General features: G+C 40.9%; 2 protein-coding genes across 5 annotated transcripts; both read left to right on the forward strand.

The window, feature by feature from the left end:
- Positions 1-8,582: 8,582 nt before the first annotated feature.
- On the forward strand, positions 8,583-17,076 carry LOC137869259 (GRAM domain-containing protein 2B-like). 3 transcript variants are annotated; one of them, XM_068706533.1, is made up of 15 exons: positions 8,583-9,006; positions 9,378-9,503; positions 10,395-10,482; positions 10,562-10,631; positions 10,705-10,808; positions 10,901-10,996; positions 11,077-11,148; positions 11,702-11,866; positions 12,865-12,945; positions 13,063-13,174; positions 13,684-13,800; positions 14,651-14,723; positions 14,827-14,931; positions 15,079-15,163; positions 16,243-17,076. In XM_068706533.1, exons 1-15 carry the CDS (start codon positions 8,918-8,920, stop codon positions 16,279-16,281), a joined length of 1,422 nt encoding a protein of 473 aa, XP_068562634.1. In that variant the 5' UTR covers positions 8,583-8,917; the 3' UTR covers positions 16,282-17,076. The 3 variants fall into 3 exon arrangements, with proteins under 3 accessions (XP_068562634.1, XP_068562635.1, XP_068562633.1); XM_068706532.1 differs by having other exon boundaries at positions 8,585-9,006; positions 11,702-11,875; XM_068706534.1 differs by lacking the exon at positions 11,702-11,866.
- Positions 17,077-17,732: 656 nt separating this feature from the next.
- LOC137869258 (TNF receptor-associated factor 2-like) lies at positions 17,733-26,177 on the forward strand. Of its 2 annotated transcripts, none has more exons than XM_068706531.1 (11): positions 17,733-18,297; positions 18,501-18,710; positions 19,293-19,371; positions 20,297-20,395; positions 20,914-21,075; positions 21,188-21,262; positions 21,591-21,665; positions 21,778-22,350; positions 22,563-22,740; positions 22,924-23,072; positions 23,297-26,177. In XM_068706531.1, the coding sequence occupies exons 2-11, from the start codon at positions 18,523-18,525 to the stop codon at positions 23,513-23,515; spliced, it is 1,797 nt and encodes a 598-aa protein (XP_068562632.1). In that variant the 5' UTR covers positions 17,733-18,297; positions 18,501-18,522; the 3' UTR covers positions 23,516-26,177. The 2 variants fall into 2 exon arrangements, with proteins under 2 accessions (XP_068562632.1, XP_068562631.1); XM_068706530.1 differs by having other exon boundaries at positions 17,733-17,950.
- The last annotated feature ends 214 nt before the right edge of the window (positions 26,178-26,391 follow it).

The following is a 26,391-nucleotide window of genomic DNA, read 5'->3' on the forward strand; positions in this document are numbered from 1 at the left end:
CTGGAGTTTCTGAAGGACTTTTCTGGCACAAAACGAACTGGAAAAAAAAGCTCACAAAGAGGGCTAATTTTCTCTGGAAGGTGTTGACACGCTCACTGTGGACCAGGTGATCTAATTGCAGCAAAAACTGTATTCTTGAAGGAACTTGGTGCCGCAAAAGAAAACGGCATATTTTAAAAACAATTTACAGGAAACATTTTTCATTATTAACATAAATCGGCCATGTAGGTGAAATGAACACGACCCCTATTAGTTACTGTTGCTACGCCTGTCAATCAAAGCACGCACACAGTTTACATTGATAATGAAAAACAGCATTATTGATCTCGTATTGCAGTGCAGAGCTTGTTTTTCCTGGTATTTTAAGTGAGGTAACCTTTTCTCCTTCATTTTGACATGTCCTTAATTGGCTACTTAATGTTAGCTTACATAAAGCAGAATGTTTCCATGTCCCAGGACTAATGTTTGGCAAATTAAGAGATCTCAGGTTATAAGTTTGGCTTTGGTTCCCCGTGCAAATCCATTAAGAGAGCGTGACCGAGCCGCTAACGTTTGCTTAAAGTCTGATAGCATTCAGGATCAGACTCTAGAAACACTACACAGTGAATGTGCCGCCGCAAACCTAACCTGTAACCCCACAAAATGTATTTAATGAAATGTTTCTTGGCCTCGGAGGTGACGTGACTGTACATAGTCAGCTAGTTAGCGGGATATGCTAACGGTTGCCGTTTCTGTTTTATGTTGTGTCCATTCTCAGTTAGTTAATTTATCCTTTTGTAAATTCTCTTTCTGTCAACTGTGGCAACTGTCAATTAATACCGCAACAGAAATACATTACAATTAAAGATTTAACAACAAGGTGCAACAACAAGATCAAGAATGAAGTATAGCTACAACAAAATGCAAGTGACACACCTGTCATATCACCCAGAGGTCCATTATTTTTTTCTCTTTTTTTAGGTTTTTATATCACTCTTCAGCATCCCTTTGGTGTTTCTTATGTATTCAAATACAAACATACAAATTTTGGTCAAACTACGTGTGTTTTATCTTCAACATGCTATTTCCAGAGCACTTCTAAAAACATGTGACCTGGTTTCTGCAAAAAGGTTGACTCCACCTGCATCAATATAATATATATATATATATACTCATATATTATAGTCAAGCTTTAACAGAGTTATAATACTAGATAATACTCTGGGCAAAGGCGGTACCCTGTACCTCCATATTCCCACCCTTCTTTTCACTTTTAATCTTGTGTTTTTGGTTAAAAGACAAACTCTTTGAATGCTGAATATGACTATTACTAGAGCCGCATATTAAACGTGGAAAAAAAACTTGACAGGTCTCTTGCGCCTAAATACGAGAGCTAAGCTCTGAATGTACGATCACTGTTTCAGGGCGTTTAGTGAACAGTCAGTTGTGGTTTCAGAATGGAAATATATCCTTGTCTCGTTAATTAATACTATTATTATTATTATTATTATTATCATCATTATTAATAAATGACACACAGTAAACAGTAAGATTCAGTGTCACACACACTATATAATTGTTTAGTAGCACTTTGCCACTCCAGCTTTCCTTTGTATATTTTCTTTTCAAGCTTTCAAAATGTTTTGAGTGATTCAACACACACACACACACACGCACACGCACACGCACACGCACACACACACACACACACACACACACACACGTCAGTCAGTCATGACTTTTGGGGACATTACATTGACTTATGTTCATTTCCTGGAGACTCACCCTAACCCTCACCATAACAGCTACCAGCCGATCCCTTATTTTAAACCCTTGTATGTAATGATTTACGTTATGTACACGTGCAATTTTTCCCCATTTTGTCTCCCCCAAAGAAAGTAGAGTCCCCACAATGTAGCTTTGTAATCAGATGTATGTCCCCATAGGACTGGTAAAACAAGGAAACACACACACACACACACACACACACACACACACACACACACATCCTGTCTGTTCTACGTTAGTGGCAGAGATCAGGTCTGCTGGTTAGACTAAACAACAGCATTTGAGTGGATTTTCTGTCCCTCATTAATCATCCTGACAGCCTGAAAAACAACATTTCCTCCTTAATGACTGTATTTGAGTAATCATGTCTGCTTATTTCCATGCAGGCATCTCTTTCCCATTCTGGTTTTGAGAAGTTTTTTGTTTTTTTACTTTTTTCTTTTCTTTCCGTTGCCGTCCATCTGTGTGTGTGTGTGTGTGTGTGTGTGTGTGTTTTGGAGTCTTTCTCTTCTGACCTCCCAAGTCTGTGGCGTTGGGTGGCGTCTGCTCCGGGTCACGCCGGCCAATTACATTCATGAAGAGGGTGAAAACCCAAAAGGAATGAGGGAATGTGACCGTGAGGATTCCAGATGCAGCAGGAAGAGGATGGTGTCACCAACACCCCCCCCCCCTCACACACACACCACCACCAACACACCCCCCCCCCCCCTCCTCTGCATGTGGCTAACCCAGCAGCACCCGCTGGGCTCCAGGCCTCCGCTGGTCGCTGCCAAAGCACGTTTTTCCGTTAAGCACCGGGTCTGTGATGCATGAGAGCTGACAACTGAGTTCGGAGCCCTTCAGAGCGCAGCCAGATCAAAACCAGCTGGGGCCATGCACATTAGCAAAGAAGCCATAATTGCGTTTGCCCTCTTGTACACCACTAAACTCCCTCTGTCGACATCTTTTTTAAACGGCAGACATGAGGAACGAGAGGCGCTGGAAGAAGTACTCCGATCTATTACTTAAGTAAAAGTAGCGATGTTACAATGTATTGTGTTTCAAGTAAAAGCCCTGCAGTAAAAAAGTTACTTCAGTAAAAGTACAAAAGCATTAATGCAAGTTTTTTTTAATCAGTGGTGGAAGAAGTGCTCTGATCTTTTACTTAAGTAAGAGTAGGGATATAACAGTGTACAAATACTCAGTTACAAGTACAAGTTGTTTATTCAAAAAGTTACTTAAGTAAAAGTACAAAAGTTTTAGTAAAAGTGTACTTAAACAGTGGTGGAAGAAGTACTTTTACTTAACTAAAAGTAGCAATAAAACAGTGTAGAAATTGACACGTTTTGCTGGACTTACGAAAACGCACAAAAAATAACTAAGTATTAAATACAAAATAACTGTTTGTATGATGTAATGCGAACCGCTGTATGAGGGTTGCTTAATCTGAAATAAAACATCATAATTCATTATTATAATATTTAGTATTGTCAATCTGAATCTGCAAACTTACACAACTGTCAAATAAATGTCATGTAAGTAAAAAAAAGAATAATATTTCTCAAAGTAGCATAACATGAAGTAAAGAACATATTGTGAGCAGCTCCGTCTAAATGTGGCTTACTGTGGTTATGGCTTTATGGTGTTCTGTTTTTTTTGGGTTTTTTTTAGAAACATCAGTGTAGCGTTGACATCTGTGTCCTCTTTTATTTTTGGACCACTTGAAAAAAAAATCCCTCATAGTCGGATGATGGATGAAGTGATAAAACTGGAGAGAAGACAAAATGAAAGCGGAGGAGTTTATTTCTGGGCGGCAGACGTCTGCTCTCCGTAACTCACTGACAATTCAGACAAAGCATCAGCGCAGATGTTTGCAGTTTGTGACTTAATGATTTTAATGTTAAGAAACAATTTCACTGTCTCTGAGATTCCTCCCTTCTTTTTTTTTTTTTTTTCTGTGCACGGGGTTTAGGCTGATTGAGAGGTTAAAGGCTCGTCATGTGATGAAGGAGCAGCTCCACAGTCTGTCATCATTAATCACTGGAGCTGTCACGCTGCACCCAGGACTCACTCAGACCAACCGACCCGGCCCTCACCTCTAACTACAATACCCAGAGTCTTTTTAATATATAAAGTACAAAAAATAAAAAGAGAGCTGTGGCAACCAAGAGATTAGAGAAGCAGAGTTGTTTTGTGAGGGATGAACTGTGGAAACGTGGGCGGGAATAGTGAATAATAACCTCCACCCCCCCTGCCTTTGAGCAGGACGTTTCTTTACTGGTTGTGCTCGGTCTCTCTGAGGCGGGTCACTGATATAACCGAAGGAAAACAGCCGGATAATGAGTCAGGTTTAGACATTAGCCGCATGAACGAGTGACGATTAAAGTTTCTGTATGAAAATGATCCACTAGCAGAGGTTAGCTGCTTTGAGCTAAATGCTAACAACGGCATCGCTAACATGCTGATGCTTAGCCGGAATAACGTTGACCGTGTTGGGTTAGCGTGTTAGCATGCTAGCATGTGTTAGGTTAGCGTGTTTCCATTTTCTTTAAATAACAGCATTACAGCTGCATAACAACACATACAATCATCATTATTTGGTAGATTTTATACACATAAATGGCGAGTGTGTAAAACAAATAACCGTTGTAAAGACAAAAAAATTGTGTATTATTTTGTCTAAATACGTTGTCAGATAAATCCTAAAGATCGCTTTTTCCGATGTCGTCTCTGCTGCACGGCCTCCGAGCGCAGCGAAAGGTCCTTAAAGATTCATGTACACGTTATCGTTCATGTTCTTTCTGTTTAATTTTTTCTCGTAAATCTCGTTTATATTTACCGCTTTAAAGAAGTTTTTTGTTGTAAATTTGTGACTAAAATCTCAGAGAATATTCTTGTTTTTTTCGTGAGTTTTGTCTCATGAATTATAATAAATTATATAATAAAGAAATTATTTGATTTCTTGTAAATTCACAACTTTAATCTTGTGAATCCTGAGTTCTTTCTCAGCACATTTACCTCCCTTCCCCAGCTCCATAATTTATTTTCTTTTTTTATTCCTACAACGGCCGCATTACGCCGCCGTACTGCTGAGGGTGGCACGAATGTCTGAAGCGAATTTCATGGCAATCCATCCAATAAATTGTTGAGACGTTTCACTTTGGAAAACAAATGTCAACCTCATGGTGGAGCTGGAGGAAATGTCAGGGGATCACCAGAAGTCACGAGGATTAATCTTCTGGGGAACGTGAACGTCTGCACCAGATTCCACGGCAATCCATCCTATCGTTTTTTGAGATATTATCTGGACCAAAAATGTTGGAGCCATCGTGTTATAGTGAGGCAAAAAAAAAAAGAAGTTGCATTTACTGACGAAAAGTTAAAAAAAAACCTGCACAGGGAGCGCTGCGGTTGGTCAAGAGGAGGTGGTGTCTGACAGAAATGAGTGACAGAAACGGAGAGGGAGTTGGACAGATGAGAGCCACAGGCGCTGGGAGTGTGTGTGTGTGTGTGTGTGTGTGTGTGTGTGTGTGTGTGTGTGTGTGAGAGGGGAGGGGGGGGGGGGGTTCAGTGAGGGTCAACACATCGCCTGTGCATTGAGTGTGGCCCAGCAGCTGTATGCATAGGGGAGCCTTGGCCTCCTGCTCTGCATGTCAGGGGCCGTGATTAATGACCTGCTGGCCTTGCTCTTTACCCCCCCCCCCCCCCCCCCCCCCCCCCCCTCCTCCTCCTCCCCCTCCTCCTCCTCCTCCTCCTCCTCACTACAGAAGCAACTGCTCATTTAGCTAATGGACACAGCCATGCAGGGGTTACATATGAGTGCACATACATGTGAAATAGAAGCAATTTCCTTCTGACAAAACAGCACCTTTTTCTTTCTTTCTTTCTCTCTTTCCAGGCTCTATATGTAATTTTAGTTGCGGTGATTTTGGTAAGATTACAGTGTGCCTGTGCGGTGTCTTGACAGGCTGAGAGGGTGCCCGTGCCTGTGTACTGGTTCCCAGCTTGTCAGGCGGCTGTCGAGGAGTGATTTATGACCACTAGACTCCAACCTGTCTTCACTGCCAGTTCAGTATTGTTACAACTGACAGCTAATGAGGCCAGACATGCTTTCAAGCAGAGCACTTAACAGGACTTCAATCTTCCCCCGTCACGACTACCAATTTTTCTTCTTTTTTTTCCTGTGTGTGCACTCTCCCTCCGCACAGCAGCAGCCTGCTTTCTCTGTGTCGGCCTTGTTCTCTGTCTTTCTCTGCCGGAATATCTGACAGGCTTTCTGAAAAAGTGGCCTCTGCCCGCAGGACGAGATGTTTTGTCGAAGGGCAAAGGCAGCAGAAAGAGTCCCATCTTTCACATTTAGTCTAATAATCAGAACCCTTTTATATTTGAAAAAAACAGCCTTTTAGAGGAATAGTTTGGGAAATATTTGCTTTTCTTGCAGAGAGTTGGACAAGAAGAGCGATACAACAACTGAATGTGAAGCTATACAGTCATGAGAGGGCTAGCTTAGCTTAGCATGAAGACTGGAAGCAGGGGGAAACAGCTAGCCTGGCACCAGTATTTTATATTGATGCTACTTCATATTTACTACTACTATACTACATGTATTTGACACCGATAGTGTTTTTACAGATTAAAATGTTTGGCGGCATCTTTATTATGCATGTCATTTGCTAATATTTTTTACTGACAAAAAGACTTACCGTAGAGTTAATTGAAATTCCTTCATTTCAATTGCACTAATTTTACACTTTAATTATATATTTTTTTTAATTAGCACCAAATTACATACATTGTTCCAGGAAATATTTTGGAAATAACAAGAACATTTGGGATCTGTAAAATAAATAAAAACCAGCGTTACCGTCTTACAAAATATGAACCATTGATACAGATTAAAATGCCTGATTGTATATTAAGTAGTTAATGCATTAGAAATTATGATAATCAAATAATTTATTAGACAATAATATGAATATGTCTTTACTTTTGATATGTTGTACTTTTCTAATTTTACTCAAGTACAATTTTTAATGGATGACTTTTGAATTGCGGTATTTGATACTTTGATCAAAAGTAAAGTTCTTCTTCCACCACTGATTTTTACATTTCAGTTTATGGTTAAAGTAACATGTTAATCAGAGGTGCTGGTACGTAGATTTAGTTTTTACCTTTGGACAGAGCCAGGCTAGCTGTTTCCCCGTTTCCAGTCTTTATGCTAAGCTAAGCTAACCTTCTCTGGCTCTATCAATACTGTTGGAAATGGCAGAACGTTTGTTTCCCTTTATTGTGCATTTCAACTTTTATTTGGACGTTCACTGCGATCAGTTGGACATTAATATTTCATTCAAACAGTAACGACTGTTTTGACTGTAATCATAGTCGGTGAATTGCAGTAATTATAAAAATATGTTGTTTTTATGTCACTTTACATCAACTCTGGTCACATTTCTTTGCAGATGTGAGCCGGTAAACAAACTCTCCATGTCTCTCAGCACAAGCAGGCAGTTTATAACTGAGTCTTCTGACCCTGCGTGTTCCTTGTCAGCCATGATTAATGGGCAGGCTAACTAGCTTCTAGCTAACTAGCTGCTAGCTTGCATTGCCAGCTGTGCCATTGTTTCCTGGATACTTAATTAATGAAGTCTTTTCCTCCCAAAAAACCCCCTGATGCTTTCATTAAATGCTGCAACAGCGACACCTGGAGGTCAAAGACAGGAAGTACAGACAAGATACAAGTAACCTATGACGTCATACAAGTGTTTCACGACAGCTGAATAACAATGTAGGTGGACATGTTTTAGACATTTATTCTACAATCAAACTTCCATTATTTGGGCTTTAAAAATCATTTAGCTTAATGTTTAACATCTGCTGTAGATGTTGCACAAAAAAACTATTTGTGCAAAAAAAGAAAGTAACCCTTTTGTGTAAAAGGTTATGAGCAACAAAAGACTGGAAACCGCAAGCTTTTATTCAACTGTACGTTTTATTTTATGATCTTATCATGTTTGTTTTTTTAATGTAAAAACTTAATCGGAAAAGTCGCTATGGCTGTCGAATAAATATAGAGGAGTAAAAAGAACAATATTTCCCTCTCAGATGTAGATGGAAGAATGGAAATGGAGTAAAGTACAAGTACCTCAAGTACAGTGGTGAAAGAAGAACTCAAGATTCTTTCTTTGAGTAAAAATAATACCACAGTGTAAAAAAATACTTCTAAGTAAAAGTCCTGCATTCACATTTTTGTAAAAAACGATTAGCATCAAAATGTACTTAAATTAAAAGTACTTATCATGCAGAATATGTAGTTTTAGAATAATATATATCATATTACCAAATTATAATCATTGACATGATGCTGCAGCTGGTGACGGTTTGGCTCCTTTGAATTACTTGATATACTGCTGGGGTACTTTAATCTATAATAATATATCATTATATATTAGTTATATTTTGTAATCTGAAGCTGTAAAAGAACAATGAATGTAGTGGAGTAAAAACCACAATATTTCCCTCTGAAATGTAGTGGAGTAAAAGTTTAAAGTAGAGGAAAATTAATTAAGTACAATACCTCTAAATAGTACCTGAGTGCAGTACTTTCGTAGATGTCCACCGTTGCATTCTGTCTGTACTTTGAATTCCGGCCTTTAAATTGTATTTTTGGTATTTTGCTACTTTCCACGGGGTCACGTGAGGGTAAAACCTAAAGCACACCTGGACGTACAGCTCACCTGGTCTCTGCTGCCCCCTGCTGGAAGTCTCCCTCACATACACTCTGGTATAACTTCAATGTTTGTAAAGCAGTAGCAGGACAATAAGAGAGTTTGGAACCAGCGACTCTAAAGTTTGTGGGACTTTGTTTTTACGCAAGAGCCCAAACTTGTGGAGCGTTTTATTTATGTTTTATTATCAGGGAATCATGTTTATATTATGTTTATAACACGATGCAAACGTCTTCTTCCCTCTTGTTTCCTGATGTTGTTCCTCGCTGTTCTCTCCTCCCCCCTCTCTCCCATTTTCCCGGCTCCTCCTCTGCCGGGCTTCTCGGTCCACAGAGTCGAGCTTCCCAAAAAAAAAGAGAAGAACTTTCCGTGCCAAGGCTTCCTGAAGCTTCTGTGTTGGATCCGATGGAAGTGGGAGACGCGTCGGATATGAAATATAACACACCATGGTGCTGATGACCGAGCAGGCGGACAGACCTCTGACCCCGCTCTCCGCACCGGACCAACTTTTCCGCAGAGACTCCCGAGGGACTCGGTAAGTCTGGATAAGATGGAGAGGAAAGGGCCCGGGGTTGCTTTCCAGGCCTCGTGCATTCTGGGTTCATTTGCATTCACATCCTGCTTTTCTTTTCGAATTATTAAAGGGCTGTGCTCGCTCATTTTAAACAGATGCACGCGACGCGTACGTGGCACGGAATACAATCAGATATGGTTAATTTTGCATGGAAGATAATACAAAACTTGTCATGTTATGAATGATAGCAGATGGGTCTACTTTGGCTATTTTAACGCAATGCTTGCAGACATCCTGCATACTTGATGTGTTTAAAACACGTTTGACAGTGTTGTGCAGCGGATTGATGCACATTAAAAAAGAGGGAACGGTGTCCTGTGTGGTTTGCGCAGGTCTGAGGTGGATCATGGCGGGGGGAGGAGGCACATGAGGCGCGGAGGGTCACCTGCAGACCTCCAGCTGTGTCTGGACTCAGAGGCTGACCACTCGGAGAGCAAGAGGAAGGCAGCCGGCATGAGGTGAGGAACGGTGTTTGTTGTCCTCTTGAGTGGCTGCTAAGCATATTAAATCTAATACGACAACTGTGGCTGGAAATATCATTCAATACTTTGTTGTTTGAGTCATTTTTTAAAGCAACATTCGTCAGCTTTTGTAATGCTGTATTTGCTGTTTTTATCACTTTAAATCGAATATCTGAGAGTTTTGGACTGTTTGGTGGACAAAATAAGATATTTAAAGATGCCACTTTGGTCTTTAGCAGTTAATTGATTACGTAATTACTTTCTATGTATTTCATCTTGTATTTAAACAGGTTGTGTCATTGAGAGCATGTGTACAAGAATAAAAACGTGTACACAGTAGTTTCTCATTTTAAAAAAAGCAGATACAAGTGGAATTACTATCAGGCGTGAAATAAATGAATAGTTGTGGCCCTCAAAACAACTAAATCTAAATATTGTTGATGTGCTAAAACAACTTAATGTAGATTTCTTGATTTTTACTAAATTTAAACTGTCTTGTCTTTGGATTGTTATCAACTGTGTCGTTTCACACATATAAACGTGGCCATTATGGTAAAACAATGCTCATTTATACGCATCTTTACTGATAGATTAAAGGCTAAAATGGTAATTTAGCAGCACCCTGAAGACATCTAAAGAATAAAAGATTAATTTGAATTAAAATGAAATCTTATCGTACCTCAAACTGGACTGATTTCACTAAAGTTGTCATAACAAGCTCTGTAATTCCACCTCACTACTGCGTATACCTGCATGACCAAAGTGCTGTTTACACATTTGACTGTTGCTGTGTAAGCAGCTCTGATGTAACCTCCGCTGACACCGGGCGAAGCCAAATGAAAGACGTTTACGTTTTCTTTTAACACAAACACACCTTATGTTTGTCAGATTGAAACCTGTGGAGCAGCGCTCTCCAATGATGACTCCGAGCGACGGTGAAACAAAGTTTGAGAGGAAGAAAGTCCAGCACAGTCACGTACGGACACGTCCGATCTAATCAGACGCATTTCACACGTTTGTGCGGTTTGTTAACGAGATAAAATGTTTGTTTTCAGTTATCGAAGACAAACGCCCAGTATCATAAGTTATTCAAGGAGGTCAGAAAAGATGAGCTCCTCAAACAAAGTGAGTTTTTAAGATTCTTTTCTCACACGAAGAAGCAAAGGAGTGATACTAATATCTGTTTGTGTGTCAACAGGCTACACCTGCGCCCTGCAGAGAGACATTTTATATCAGGGGAAAATGTACGTGTCCGATAACTGGATCTGTTTCCACTCCAAAGTCTTTGGCAGAGATACTAAGGTATGACACTGTCACTGTGATAAAGTTCATGTTTTATGGGGGAACGATCTGGTAAGTCATGGTGGCGGTTTTTTTTCTTTATTTTATTACAGATTTCAATCCCAGTGGTGTCTGTGACGTTCATCAAAAAAACTAAAACTGCGTTATTAGTGCCAAACGCCCTCGTGATTGAAACAATAAGTGATCAGGTAAGAAGATGGTTGACACAAACATACGTAAACATAAACATAAAAAGTGAATCTAATTTTAAAAAATGATGTTTTTCCAGCATGTGTTTGTTTCCTTCCTCTCTCGAAACTCCACCTACAAACTCCTGAATTCCATCTGCGGTCATTTGGAGGTAAGAAACATCTTATTGGTCCCCATAGAATTCAATGCTTTCTATTTTGGATTTTTCATTGTTATTATTATTATTGTGGCGTAAACAAGATGAGAGAAACGATCAGTCAGATGGTTGATTAAACCTAATTCAAGCCCAAATATTAAACATTTGCATGTCCCAGCATTCCAAATTTCAGTTTCATATCACAGTAAATTGAATATTTTTGTATTTTGGACTGTCGGCTGCCCAAAACTCACAGTTTGAAGACGTCGCTTTGGTCTCTAGGAAATTGTGATGGGCTTTTTTGCACTATTTTATGATATTTTACAGTCTAAACACAAATAAAAAACAATAACACGCTAATATTTAAGGAATATTTTGACGTTTTGGAAATATAACAATAATACATTTTATTTGTAGAGCGCTTTACAAGATGCTCAAAGACACTTTACAAACATTAACATCATCATAAAAAAGCTATACACTAAAATCATAGAACGCACAACATTGGTCACTCATTAAAATCAGTTCTGAAAGGTGAGTGTTGCTTTTGTGATTTGAACATACAAAGATCGGTGCAGTCTCGGATGTGTTTGGGGAGAGAGTTCCAGAGGGAGGGGGCAGCTATGGAGAAGGCTCTGTCGCCCCGTGTCCGGTGCTCGGTCCTGAGTGGAAGAGACCGGAGCTTGGCATCAGAGGAGCGGAGCCGACGGGATGGAGTGTGGTGGTGGAGCAGGTCGGTGAGGTAGGAGGGGGGCTTGGTTATGGAGGGCTTTGTGAGTGAGGAGGAGGACTTTGTGTTTTGGATCCGTTGTGGAAACGGGGAGCCAGTGGAGGTTCTGGAGAACAGGGGTGGTGTGATAGCGGGAGTGGGTGGGCAGGCCGGGCAGCAGAGTTCTGGATGTACTGGAGTTTATTTAGGATGTCGGATGATGTGCCGTGAAGATGCAGTAGTCGATTCTGGAGGTGACGAAGGCGTGGGTCAGAGTTTCAGCAGCAGATGAGGAGAGCGATGGGCGGAGACGGGCGATGTCTTTTAAGTGGAAGAAGGCAGTTCTGGTGAGCTGGTTAACGCGGTGTTCAAAGGAGAGGTTGCTGTCAAACATCACTCCGAGGTTGCGGATGTGTGTGGAGGGAGACAGAGCGGAGTTGTCGATGGCGAGGCAGAAGTTGTGGCTGGTTCCAGTGAGGGATTTGGAACTGAGTCAGATTTCTCACAGTTGAGTTTGAGGAAGTGTTGCATCCATGATTTAATGTCAGTGAGGAGGTTGGTCAGAGCGGAGTGAGTAGCAGTGGTAATGGCTTATATGTTTTCATGCGTTTCGGATAAGAAAATTGATACGACATACTTTTTGATCAAATTGATACAATGTTTCTATGCTAAATATGAAGCTACCGCCAGGAGCTAGCTAGCTTAGCATAAAGAGTGGAAACAGGGGGAAACAACTAGCCTGGCTTTATCCATAGATACATATACCCTGAAAATAAACTTTGAAGCTTAAAATTTCTTGGCTTCTTGCTCAGCGGCAAACAGCAGACAGACACAGTTAGCGACTAGCTGGTGAACAGAGCGACTAGCAGCTAAAGAGATATTTCCCTCAGGAGGTGGTGGAGACCAAAAAGAGAGTTAGACTAACATTCAGTAGAAGTAGTTTGTATAGCTTGTTCTGCTGCTGCAAAAATGGCAAAACACTTGTATTACTGCATACTAATGTGTGTCCTCTGTCCTTCCAGGTGGATAAGACTTGTAGCAGCACCGTCATTTCCTCCTGCGAAAACAGCTTCAGGGTGAAATGCCCAACGTCGCTTCCTTTGGTCAGTCGGGAGTCGGGAGGAAAAATCTACAGAAACACCTCGTTCTCATGTTATACAATACCTTCTCTGTATGTGGTACCCATTGTATATTGTATTTCTCCTGTTTGTGCACTGCAGGACTTTTCTGCAGACTTCCCCGACCTCGACAGAGTTGTGCAACAAAGACGTCAGGAGATGATGGAGAGCAGCAGCTCCGGCTCTCAAACTCCAGATTATGACAAAATAACCGGTATGTGTGATCGATTTGTACTTTTATCCTATTAAAAAGCTACTACTGTGCACTTACTTTAATCTGCTGTACTCACTTTTGTTGTGTTGTTGTTGTTTTTTTTTACCTCTCTTCAAATGTGCTTAGGGTGTCAGGTGTCACTGTGGCTCAGACAGTCTTTAGCTTGCAAATAGCTGGAGGGAAGCCACGTGAAATTTGAGCCACAGAGGCTTTCATTTGTTATAGCAAAGACAGTTGGCATGAAAACAGTGATGATCCTATCGAATGATGAACAACATCTTAAGCTTTTGTTGTCAGCGTTTCTGTTTTTCCCCCCATGAAAACAGTGATGATCCTATCGAATGATGAACAACATCTTAAGCTTTTGTTGTCAGCGTTTCTGTTTTTCCCCCATCTTACAAGCAAACATAAAGCACTTGTTCTGTGTCTGCACAGACGTTTGGTGAGTCTATTAATAATATTTGCTTAGGCAGTCAGAGTCACAAGTTCTTTTCTGTGTATTTGAGCAGACTTCGCCGGCCTCCCGGACACGTTTCTAAGTGCAGTGAAGAGCGCAGAGGTTTCAGTCCACGCAGACATTCATCTTCAGACTCAGAGCCAAAAACACGGAGCTGCCCTGAACAACGGTAGTTTGATACCGCTTATCTTTGTGTTAAAAGAAGCTTTGTTAACCCCTTTGGGTTTGGGTGATTCCCAGAAGAAATACAGATTGGAAACATCAGTTATAAGCCAAGTAATCAATGTATATGTAAAGGAATAGTGTGGCAAGTACTCTTATTTGTGTTCCTGCTGAGCGTCAGATGAGAAGATTGACACCACTCTCATGTCTGTACAGTAAAAACTAAGCTTCAGTCAGTAGCTGCTTAGCTTAGCTTAGCATAAAGAGTAGAAACAGGAGGAAGCAGCTAGCCTGAATCTGTCTATTGTGTCATTACACCGTCACAAACAAGATAATGAGACAGAGCCAGGCTAGCTGTTTCCCCCTGTTTCCAGTCTTTATGCTAAGCTAAGCTAAACTTAAAGTTTATCGCACAGATGTAAGAGCATGAGAACGAATAATTGTAGATGATAAATGGCTAAAAATACATTATTTATTGTTGTTAATGATATGTTATGAAAAGCTGATAAACACTTGTGCATTTAAGGGTTAATTCACGCAAAAAAACGAAATGTAAAAATGAAAAGTTTTGGTTTTAAGTGACACGTTGTAGCTCATTTACATAAACAAGATACAATGTGTTAATTAATGAGATTTAGAGGTGCTGGTAGGTAGATTATGTTACATTTAGACACAGCCAAGCTAGCGGTTTCCAGTCTTTATGCTAAGCTACGCTAACTGTCTCTTGGCGTTTCGTTATGTACCGTACAGACATGAGATCAATCTTTTCCTCGAATGCAAATATTCCTTTAATGTTGCACCTCATTTATTTATTTTCCTCAAAATTAATATTTCTTTCTTTTTGCTTTTCCTCGTAGGGTCCACGAAGCTCAAAGACAAATCCTCACAGCCCATATCCTTACAAGCCATCCTCCTCATCTATTTGTTTTTGTGAGTAACCTTTCATTACGTGGAATACGAGACCCTGACAAGACAATCGTTGTTTGGGCGTGTCGGCAGTTGTCTGAATGTGTTTCCGCGTGTCTCTTCACAGAGTTAGCGTTCTCGTCTTGTCCTCCTGTTACATGGCGTTCAAGATCGTGGCTCTTGAGCATCGTTTGAACTCCTTGGTGTCCGTGGGGCAACACATCCGTAATGAGTAAGAGCCGGATTCTCATGTGTTACCGAGGTCATGCTGGTGTCAAGAGTCACCAAACAATGAACAAAAGCACTCGTGCTGTTTTCATTTCTTTTCTCATATTTCGTTGGGTTAACGATTTTTAAGTGCAAATGTCGGTTGTTGCAGAAACACGGTGAGCCACAGGCCTCAGGAAGAAGTGAATGCTGAGATTTATGGAGAGCTGTCTTCCAATTTGTTCAAGCTAGAAAAGGTTTGTCCAGTTTTCATGCACGTGCACAGCAAATGTGGTCACTGAAAAGTCTCTAATGTTATGTTTAATAGTTTAAAGAAATACCTCACCCACAAAATGACTATTTGCTTATCAATAACTCACCCTGTGTTACTTTGAATTCCTGATGCTAGATATTTAAACCACGTTTTTGTTTCTCCCATAAAAACATAGATTTCTTCACTAAGTCAAGGCAACATTTGATGAGTAATTAACAAACAAATGATCATTTTGTGGGTGAAGTATTCCTTTAATTTGTTTCATATCATATTTCAAAATGTTGAGAATTGGTTAGCTTAGCTTAGCATAAAGACTGGAAACAGCTAGCATGGCTCTGTTGAAAGATACAAAGAGAGAGAGAGTCATTGATCCATGAGCTTGTTATCAAGCCGCTACAGAGCCTGCATCTGTTTAAACAGAGTTTTGTTCACACTGTTAGAGACGACCCAGCAAACACAAACATATGAGCGACAGAAATAAAAAAAGATTTTATTGTTAAATTCATTCGACGTCTTCCATCTGTGTCGCTGCTTTTGTGTGTGCAGCTTTCAACCGTATGATTTGCGGGAAAAGCCATTCATGCAACCATTGATGCACGCTCCATGTGGTTTTAACTTGTTTTAAGTATCTACATATCAAATAAAGTTAGGCAGTAAAACCATAAATCTTGCCCTCTGTGGGAGTTCAGTTTTGCACTTACCTTTAGGTTTAGCACTCCTATCCTGTCCTAGCAGGAATTAGACGGGGTGTGACATAGTCCCGGATCACATTTAAGGGTTAAACAAACAAGACATAACATGTTTATCTGCGAGCTTTAAAGGTGCGAGTATGCAGTCACCGCCCGGCTAGCTGTTTCCCCCTGTTTCCAGTCTTTGTGCTAAGCTAAGCTAACCATGTGCTGGCTGCAGCTTCATATTCAACGCACAGAATGGTATTGAACCCTCAGCAAGAAAGCAAATGAGTACATTTCCCAAAATGTTCAACCTTCCTTTGAAGACGTCTATGGATATATCTGCAGTAGTTCACAGTTAATATGAGTTTGATCATTTTTGTCCTCCTAGATTCAAAGAAGCCTTCGGAAGCTACTTGAAGAGACTTGAAAGAAGACTTTTGTCCCTCCGGACAGAAGCTTTTCTTTTTTTTATTAGAGATGTCGGTTTATCACTGAAGATCAGCAGAGATTACGTTTTGGTAATAGATTGGTTGCCGGACAGCTGATGCAGAAAGCTTTCTTAAAACAGATTGAACTTTAACTTTAAACTGTGCAATAATAGCTTCTTTCCTCGTTCCACTCAGGACTATTTTATGACTTTTTCCAAACACAATGTTGTGCAGGAGGGCGAACAGAGCCAGCGTGTTGGTGAAGAGAACTTTTAGGCATCTATGCAGTATTTATCTGGGAGCTTTTATTTTGTATTTCACAATAGTGGGATTATTTTTTAAGGTCCAAAGGTCATATTTCAATGTTTTCCAAACATTTCTTAAAAGGTCAAATACATTATATTTATGTCATGTGTAAAAATCACTCTGATGTGGATGTTAGGACAATATCTTTTAATGACATTTAAAGGCAACTTCTTGTTCCAGTGTGTAGAAAATTAGCTGCTTGTGTGAGTAGAAGTTTGCTTGGTGAAGCGTTTGATAGTTTTGTTTTTAATTGTAAATGTTTTTTAACCATGTAAATTATAGTTTTATTTAGGAGCTTCTCAGCTGATCATAGTTTTTTAAAAAGTTTGTCTTGTCCTTTTCCATAGAAACGTGTATCTGAAGAGCTGTCAATCATTTCAGGATCAATAGAAGAGAAAGAGCTTGTGCTTTCAACAGTGGTGGTTTGTTTACATTCAGATCACAGATGTTTGTATCGCAGTCTTGAAATAAATGCCTCGGATACAGTTCCTGTTGGTCTGAATGTGTATTTGTTCAGGGAGCGGAGAGTTTGTCAGCAGGTCTGAACATACAGTCGGGTCATGAAGATCCATCAACAAATGAATGCAAACAAGTCTAAAGTAATCTAATCACCAGTACTGATGCCAGGCAGCGCTGGAAGAAGTACTCAGTGTACTGAAGTAAAAGCAGCAATACTACAACGAGAAAAAAGCCCTGTGTCTAAGTATAGTAAAAGTTCATTTTTATTAATTATATTTTATTAATAAATGTCTCTCTGTATATATACACACACACACACAAATAAATATGTAAATGTATATCAATACATCTCTCTCTATCTATAGATAGATAGATAGATAGATAGATAGATAGATAGATCTATCTATCTATCTATCTATCTATCTATATATATATATATATATAGATAGATATATATATATATACACATTTCATACAAAGGGCTGCAGACCAAAAATGAACACCGTGTGTTTCATTAAACAGATGCAAAAAGCAGAAAAAGAAAGTGTTATCTGGACGTTCATTTCACAACAAAGCGAACCCGCCCACTCGTGGGGGTTTTGAACCAATGGCACGCGCGCCTCCACATCTCGTCTGCCTATCAACCCGCGTTCGGCCCACCACATGACGTAAGAGGCAGCCTGAAAGTGCAATGGCGATATTGGACAATAACAGCCATCGCTTTCGGGGGAGCGCGTCTATATTATGTGGCTAACGTTGAAGAAAACACCTCCAGTCGGCTGCAAAACCACACGCGACATCGGCACGCTGCGCGAGCGACTACCTGCGGCCGGGAAAGGTGATTCCACAGCCTCTGCACGCGATGACAGTTTAGACTAAACAAAAAAAACAAAAAAAACGCTGGTAAGTGCAAACTAGTGATTGCAACATTTGCAGCAAAGCTTCCTTTTCTTCTTCTTCTCCCTTCCAGTTGGTAAACGGTGTCTCTCAGGCTGCAAGCTTCAGATTTGAAAGGGGCGTGGCGGCGCGCGCTGGGTACCACTTCTGACTAAAAGGATGCTGATAGCTTAGCAACAGCGACAAGGAAGGCGGAAAAGGAAGCGGAGGAGAGACAATGGATGTGCGATGTGTCAGCCCCGTTACTGGGTAGGCTGGGCAGAGTGTTTGTTGTGAGCGCAAAGAGAGGCAGCGGCGTCAGTTTTTGGGGCCAAGTGAACCACAGGAAGGAGCCAGGGATGCATACTCGAAATGTAAACAAAGGGTGTGGGCCTTCCAGCTGGCCTGTGATGGGGAGGGGGGGGGAGGGCATGATGGTTATTAAGGCAGGATTATGTTTCACACTCACGTTTTTAAAGGCTGTCAGTGCGAACAACAGGAAATGCATGTTCTCCATAACTGTTGCATCAAGATGAAGTCCCCCCCCTCCATGTATCCCCCCCCCTTTTACCTCCAGGTGTGACGTGTGAACAGACACCATGGCCACGCAGGAGCCGTCCCCTCCCTCGTCCATGGAGAGCAACAAACCCGGCTTCCCCAAGAAGATCCTGGGCAACCAGCTGGAGGACAAGCACCTGTGCAACTGCTGCCACAACATCCTCCGACGGCCGTTTCAGGCGCAGTGTGGACATCGCTTCTGTTCCTACTGCTTCAACAGGACTGTGAGGTGAGGAGGTAAAACTGTGTGTACCGTGTGTGTGTGTGTGTGTGTGTGTGTGTGTGTGTGTGTGTGTGTGTTCTGCAGTGCCGGAGGAAGTAAAAGTTGCAATGCTGCTGTGCTGCAAGTAAAAAGTCACTCATTACCAGATTTACTTTAGTAAAAAGTGCTGAAAAAACATTGAAAGTACCAAAAGTGAAAGTTCTCATTATGAAGAATAACCTATTTCAGAATTATATTTATGATATTATTGTATTCTTGGGCGGTATCTGCCTTGGTGGAGGAAGTAAAATTAGTAATACTGCATTTGCTGCAAGAAAAAGTCACACATTTACACATTTATTTGAGTCAAAATACAGAAGAATACGGTGAAATGAACTTAAATAAAAGTACTCGTTATGCAGAATGACCCATTTCAGAATGACACAGTATATATGATATTATGTGTTCATCACTTTAACGTTGCAGCTACCTCAACATTGTACTTAAGTAAAGTACTTAAGTACATTTACTCTCCACCACTGTGTTTTATGTGCTGTTTGCATATTTTGGATTTGCAGTACATCAGAGTGTAATGTTGTTTTGTTGCAGTAATGGACCTCAGAAATGCAGCGCTTGCATTAAAGAGGATATTTTTGAGGATCCTACATCGATTTTGAAACAAGGATGTGTGAGTATAAATACATTTTCATCCAGTTAAGAAGAAAAGTGTTTTTCTCTCAAATTTAAGTAAATTTCTTCATTTGATTTATGCACATCATTTGTATCACGGCAGCTCCAACAGTATTCAACTTTCTATTCATTAATCAATTAATTGTTTGGTCGATAAAGTGTCCAAAATGCAATACTTCTATCTAAATAGTATCATTCAGAAAGAAAGTAAAACAAGGAATAAAAGTCAGACAACATGCATTCATGTATTCACAATGTATGTTTATATAATTAGTACACTAACCAGTAGTAACAAATGTCTTCAGGGTCTAAATACAGCACTTTAAATGAAGACGTTATCAGTCTCACTTTCATTTTGATGTCTTTAAATAGAATAAAAGACAAAGACATGCTGTGAAAACATGATGTAAAAGTAGAAGTACCAATACAACACAGTAAAAATACAAACATTGTCGTCAAGAGTATCAAAAGTAAAAGTACTCACTGCTGACAGTTGGTCTCTGAGTATAGTTCCTGATACTTGAGACAACCTCATCACAGTGGATGTCTCAGTCTATTTAAAACTTTATGACCAAACAGTTTGAGGTACAAAGGAGCCAAACTACAGCGATGATGAATTAAAAATGTACCTTTATTTTCCGTTCCCTCTTCTGTAAACTGGACAATAAACGTCTTCCATGGCTCGTGATAATGGACGAGAATGAAACCGGCTCACCGGCTCGTTTTGTAGCTTTTCAGGTCTTGTTCCGGCCTCATGCTTTATTTGAGAGCAGCAGACGTGCGGGACAAATGTTTTTGATCTTTGCGCTCCTAAAAACACACGTTAACTTCCATGTTTTGATTTAAAAACATTAATAATCTATAAAAAAAAAAGGAAGAGGGCAGCTGGAGAAAATCCTTTTTGTTTTCTCTTGTTTTCTCAGGCTTTTCCTGACAACGCAGTGCGACGGGAAGTCGAAAACCTTTCAGCCGTTTGTATCAATGAAAACTGCAGTTGGAAGGGCAGCATTAAAGACTACGAGGTGACCTTTGACCTACTTTCAGGACTTCCTTTTTTGCATTTTTACATGTTTGATTAGATTTTATTGTTTGTAGACAAACCAAAAATGTTTGTACCCAATGTCTATGAAGCCATTTTAATTTATTTTGCTTTTATTTGTATGTATATTTTTGCATCTATATATTTATGTATACTTATTTTTATATATATATATATATATATATTATACTTCATACTTATGCACAGCACTACTATAGAACTTCACAACTCTGTCATTTTAAAAACAGATACATTCTTCATGTTTTTTTATAGTTTTTGTTTCATATTTTGTATCGTTCTTTGTCTTTTTCAGTACTTTTACAGCTTTTCTTTATATTTCCTCTCACTATTGTAAAGCACCAAAACACCACAGAAAATTCCCTAAATGTTAAAACCTACTTGGCAATAAACCGGATTCTGTTGCTGTAAAACTACTACTGTAAAGACCGAACCAACAACCAAAAGCTCTACTTCTTTATTCATTTTATTTATTTCTTACAGCTGAACCACGAGGGGAAGTGTGAGTTCATGATCATCCCCTGCCCCTCCTGTAAAGAACGAATTCGCTTCAACGAACAGGAGCGCCATAACGAGCGAGAGTGCCCAGAGAGGACGCTCAACTGCAAGTACTGCAAGGAGCCGTTTCACTTCAAAAACATCAAGGTCAGGAATGATTTATTTAAAGTCGGCGGAGACGCTCGGCTCCTCGCTGCTGCTCTTCATACGTCTCGAAGAGCAACGCTGCTGCTGTTGTTTAATTTTCATTTTATTTCAGGCACATGATGAGATCTGTCCCAAGTACCCGATGATCTGTGAAGGCTGTGCCAAGAAGAAAATACCCAGAGAAAAGGTGAATCTGTGAAACAACACGGAAACATTTAGTTGAATTAAAAGGTTCACGGTCCCATGGAGCTACTTATCACCAGTGTGTGAATAATGATTATTATGATGATTTCTGTATGAAAATATGAAATAACACAAAGTAACCTCAGTATATCTTCATGTTGGGTTAATATCTTTGTTTGAATAAAGAAAAAAGACTTTATAATGTCATTTTTAAAGAGTATTTCTGGAATATTTTCTCATGTTTTCTAAACAGCTATAAATGCTGTTTAATTGAACTTCTGGGCTCCTTTGCTAAGTTTGCAAATAACACTTTTTTACTGTTTATTTTTCAGTATGTGGACCATATTAAGTTCTGCAGCAAATTCAGAACTCCGTGTCGATTTCATGTCGTGGGATGTGACATGTCTGTAAGTAACCTGATATATTTGATTTTTTAAGTCGAGAAGGTTCCAAAGAATCTCTCCGACTGATAGGACTGCATGCATGTGTTGTTTGTTTCATTCACCTCCTGCCTTGTAGGTGGAAAAGGAAAAGATTCATGACCACGAGCGCGCCTTTGCCTACGAGCACCTCAACCTGTTGCTGCACTACATTATGGGCATGAAAGTGAGCATGGAGGGCCTGCAGCCCCAGGGACTGGAAATAGCCGGACACAAACTGGTGGAACTCCAGCAGTCCCTCAGGGAGCTCGAGGCCAGAGTCTCCCAGCTTTGCACCACCTCCTCTGGGCCTCCCGTGCAGGGAGCCGCCGCCGCCGCCTCCTCCTCATCCTCCAGCTCCGGTCCCCCTGGTCCGACCGCTTCAGCTCCCCTCCCTCCGCCGCCCACTCTGGCTCCCACTCTGTCCGTGTCCACCTCCTTCACGCCTCTGCCCAGCTCGGTGGGCGCGGCGCTGGAGCTCCAGCTCCACAGCGAGAAGACCAAAGTGGTGGAGCTGGGTCGCAGGTGCACGGAGCTCGAGGTCAAATCCGGCACGTTTGAGAACGTGGTGTGTGTCCTGAACAGAGAGGTGGAGAGGTTCGCCACCACCATGGAGGCCAGCAACCGGCAGCACAAACTGGACCAGGACAAGATCGAGGCTCTGAGCAACAAGGTCAGAATGGAATTACTCACTGAGTCCATACTGACGTTACACTTCCTATTTACATCCACTAAAGCATTATGGGAACTGTAGTTTCATAATTTAAGAGCATGATAATCCCCCAAATAGGATAATTATAAAAAAGTATAATAATAGAAGTGACAAAATCCTTTAATTTTTTTCGTGAGGCTTTATCAATATATTTATTTGTGTTCGTCGTCCAGGTGCGACAGCTGGAGAGGACGGTGGGGCTGAAGGACCTGACGGTCGCTGAGATGGAGGGCCGGCTGAGGGAAATGTCTGCCACAACCTTTGACGGCGTCTTTGTCTGGAGGATCTCCGATTTCGCCAAAAAGAGACAGGATGCCATCGCAGGTCGAGCCCCTGCCATGTTCTCACCAGGTAACGTATCGTCCGTTAATAATTAAAATGGCAAAACACGATAAGGCTTAAATGTCCCACTTTTGCCGAACAAAAGCACTTGTTCTCAAAAGCCCCGCCTCTCACATCTCACGTTTAGACCCTGTGTTACAGAAGCTTCACTATCTCCCCCTTTCTCCCCTTTCTCCCCTTTCTCCCCTCCAGCCTTCTACACCAGTAAGTACGGCTACAAGATGTGTCTGCGGATCTACCTGAACGGAGACGGGACGGGGCGCGGCAGCCACTTGTCCCTGTTCTTTGTGGTGATGAGGGGACTGAGTGACGCTCTGCTCAAATGGCCTTTCAACCAGAAGGTAAGACGCCTGCAGATCTAAAGGGGCATTTAATATCACCAACAGGATTTTATCTTGATGGTGAGGCGAATCATAGAAACGACTCGTTTTCATCACAAAAGAAACAAGTTGCATTTTTTTTTTCATGCAGAGGGAAAGTCGCTCTGGAGTCGGCCTTAATTAATGGATACCTTAACGAGTAGACGAGCGCTGTTCCAATAACGTCTCTCGTGTTTTCCTCCCAGGTGACTCTGATGCTGCTGGACCAGAGCAACAGGGAGCACATCATCGACGCCTTTCGACCCGACGTCACTTCCTCCTCCTTCCAGCGGCCGGTGAGCGAGATGAACATCGCCAGCGGCTGTCCGCTCTTCTGCCCGCTCTCCAAGCTCGACGCCAAGAACTCGTACATCCGCGACGACACCATCTTCATCAAGGCCATCGTGGACCTCACCGGCCTCTAGACATCCCCCCCCCCCACATACCCCCGGTTTGGCAACCAGGCAGCTCTTTTGACCATTAAAAAGCTTCATTTGGGCTCAATGGTGGTCCCTTCTTAGGGCTCTGTTCAGGCCTCTCACTGTCACACACCCCCCCCCCCTTGCAGTGTGGCTGCAGTGTGGCTGCAGTCGGCTCCGTCCGGACGGCGCTGACATCGTCATATCCAGGTGGTCTCGATGCGAGGACCACCGTCCATTGCCGTACATTTTCGGGGTGCAAAAAGCCTTTTTTTGGGGGGGGGGTAGGGGTAAAATGTCACTTGAGCACCGGTGCAGCGAGGTCAGCGCAGTGTTGAGTTTGAGCAGAGACGTCAAAGTGAACAGTTGATGAGAAAGAGTGAGTAAGCGTCTTGTTTTAAGCCCCTACAGTTGAGGGGGCGCGTGTTAGAACAGGGCTGTAGATTACAGACAGCTGGCGGGATCATTCTGATGACTTATAATAGACTTAGAGCATGGCTTGATTGCAGCTTTTTTTTTGTTGCTTTTTTTCCTTGCAGATTGTGGATATTGTGAGCTTCTCAATTCCAGTGTCGAGTGAATTTGCATAGACAAACGTGGAGTTATGTTATGAATAAGATTACAGGCATTTCTTTGCCAATTTTTTATTTTAATTTTTTTTTTTGGCATGCCGCTGGCGTTTTTTAAAGTATAAAATGACTCCTTATTTCTCTCACTGAGCTTTAAGAAAAAGCTTCCTCGTTTGTTGTTCAACTCGTTAGTGAATTAGCCATCCGTGATGGTGGACATTGCCTGCACGTCTTTGGAGCCAGGCTACTTTTAACATGTAAACTTAGTGTTATTTGTTCCTTTTAGGGTTTTCTTTTGGTGGTTCTGATTGGTGGTTTGGTACATCTGTGGAAGATACAGTGGAGTTACCAAGGAGTCAGGGCAGCTTGCCGGTCAAGCCTGAGGCATTAAACTCTGACATAACATCAAACATAGCTGGAGTCCCCCCCCCCCCCCACCACCCCACCTCCTCCACCCAGGATACGCTCACTAGCTCACATCAACACATAGTACTGTGCCCCCACCACAGACTCAAGGTCAACACAGGTTTTTACCGCAAAATGAAGGAATTGTCCGTTCCTTGTTTTCTGTCCATGCAAGTATACAAAGTGTGTGTTTCTGCTGCTCTTAAGATAGAATCTATAATATACATATATATATAAAAATAAATATATATATGTTGGTGCAAATATACATGAGGTAAATGTGTGCGGAGGCTGAGAAGCGACGTGAAAAACGAGAGATTGTGACACTTTTGTCGTTGGGTGAACGGGGGCGTGGCTTATTGCGGATGTTCAGCGCAGCCTCTCCAGATAACTCTTTAGTGTTTTTAACATGTGCTCTCACTGCACAATAATCCACATTATAACATGTAATTCTTCTATGTGTCCACCAGAGATTGCTGTTCTTCTCACTTAGCATGCATGCTGAGGTTTTTTGAGGTTTCACGCTGGCCTGTTTGAAAACCAGTCTCCACCTGTATTGAAACCTCTCTGTGCATGGGAGGCTTCAATCCATTTATTCACTATGGAGTTTTTCGCATTGGGTTAACCCCCCCCCCCCGATCCAACCACAGACCCCCCCCCCCCCACCTCACCCCCCCACCCCGTGGGCCGCCGTGTGAAAGCGTTTTATTTGTGATTTGTTTGGACGAAAACAATAATCATAGAATAGTTATTATGTTATATCTGGCAGCTGCCGTCTGTTCAACAGCAGCAGCCGCCTATATTCATAGCAATTTATAAATACGTATCTTTCATATCATAATGTTGAAATAATCTATATATCAATGTTAATATACACGAGATGTTATAATAAACATAGTATTACTGAATACCTTATTAATTCTATATCTATATACCAGCTTTTTGTTTGTCAAGATGGTTTGAACAGGCCAGGACGACCCCCCCCCCCCCTCCCCCCTTCTAGAGTGCAATATATATATACGATTATGTCTGTTATATTTTGATGACACCGTTTGGCTTTAAGGGTTTACAGAAGTCATACTCGACTCATTTGTTCACGTCACTCGTTGCTGAAGAACCGTTTTCTTTGAACTTTTCAAGGAAAGAATCGCTGCTGTCCTCGTCGTCGTCGAGGTTTTACTCATGAAGTGAGGTTTTAGGACTTCATGCTGTAAGTGAGGTTTCTACTCTTAACTTTAAACTTTAAAAGACAAGAAAGAAGAAAAGCGTTTCAGTGAAGACTGAGCATGTAATGAGTAGGATGAACATGACATTTTTTGGAAGTGGTCTTGTATCGTGCCAAAATCAAATATTACCTCCGTATACTAACAATGTTGTATTTGCAAGTTATTTTTTATGTTCTATGCTAAAATATGGTGCCAAATATGTTTATATTTCAATTTGTGCTGCGTGTGTGTGTGTGTGTGTGCCATTTTAATACGATGCATGGGTCACCTCTTCTCTAAGAATATCAATACTGCCCCATGAGTACAAAAACCCTCCCGAGGTTTTCTTTTTGAATGTAAGATGTAGATTTTATTTTTTTCTAAACGCAAAACAGCAGTTCTGTAAATGTGATGCAGTCGACTTGAACCAACTTTATTTGTGCACTTTGTATCGGTTGTTTGTCCAAAACAGGGTATTTTGTTGAGTGATTTATGTACCTTGAAATATATATATATATATATATATATATATATATATATATATATATATATATATATATATATATATATATATATATATATATATATATATATATATATATATTCTGATGTTGATAATATTGATGTGTTGCGATTAAAAAAGGACATGCAGTATGTAATAAAGTTTGCTGGTTTCAGCTTGTTGAGTATTTTCAATTCATTT

The sequence above is a fragment of the Cebidichthys violaceus genome, unplaced genomic scaffold (genome assembly GCF_023349555.1).
Source record: "Cebidichthys violaceus isolate CVI_PGR_0920_01 unplaced genomic scaffold, fCebVio1.0.p SCAF_12, whole genome shotgun sequence".
Classification (NCBI taxonomy): domain Eukaryota; kingdom Metazoa; phylum Chordata; class Actinopteri; order Perciformes; family Stichaeidae; genus Cebidichthys; species Cebidichthys violaceus.

Coding starts and splice junctions, on each gene's coding strand:
- LOC137869259 (XM_068706532.1), top strand. CDS start 8,918: ATGGTGCTGATGACCGAGCAGGCGGACAGACCTCTGACCCCGCTCTCC. Junction 11,876..12,864: donor TGGTGGAGCAGGTCGGTGAG/GTAGGAGGGGGG, acceptor CTGTCCTTCCAG/GTGGATAAGACTTGTAGCAG. Junction 12,946..13,062: donor GCCCAACGTCGCTTCCTTTG/GTCAGTCGGGAG, acceptor TGTGCACTGCAG/GACTTTTCTGCAGACTTCCC.
- LOC137869258 (XM_068706531.1), top strand. CDS start 18,523: ATGGCCACGCAGGAGCCGTCCCCTCCCTCGTCCATGGAGAGCAACAAA. Junction 18,711..19,292: donor TGCTTCAACAGGACTGTGAG/GTGAGGAGGTAA, acceptor GTTTTGTTGCAG/TAATGGACCTCAGAAATGCA. Junction 22,741..22,923: donor CCCTGCCATGTTCTCACCAG/GTAACGTATCGT, acceptor TCTCCCCTCCAG/CCTTCTACACCAGTAAGTAC.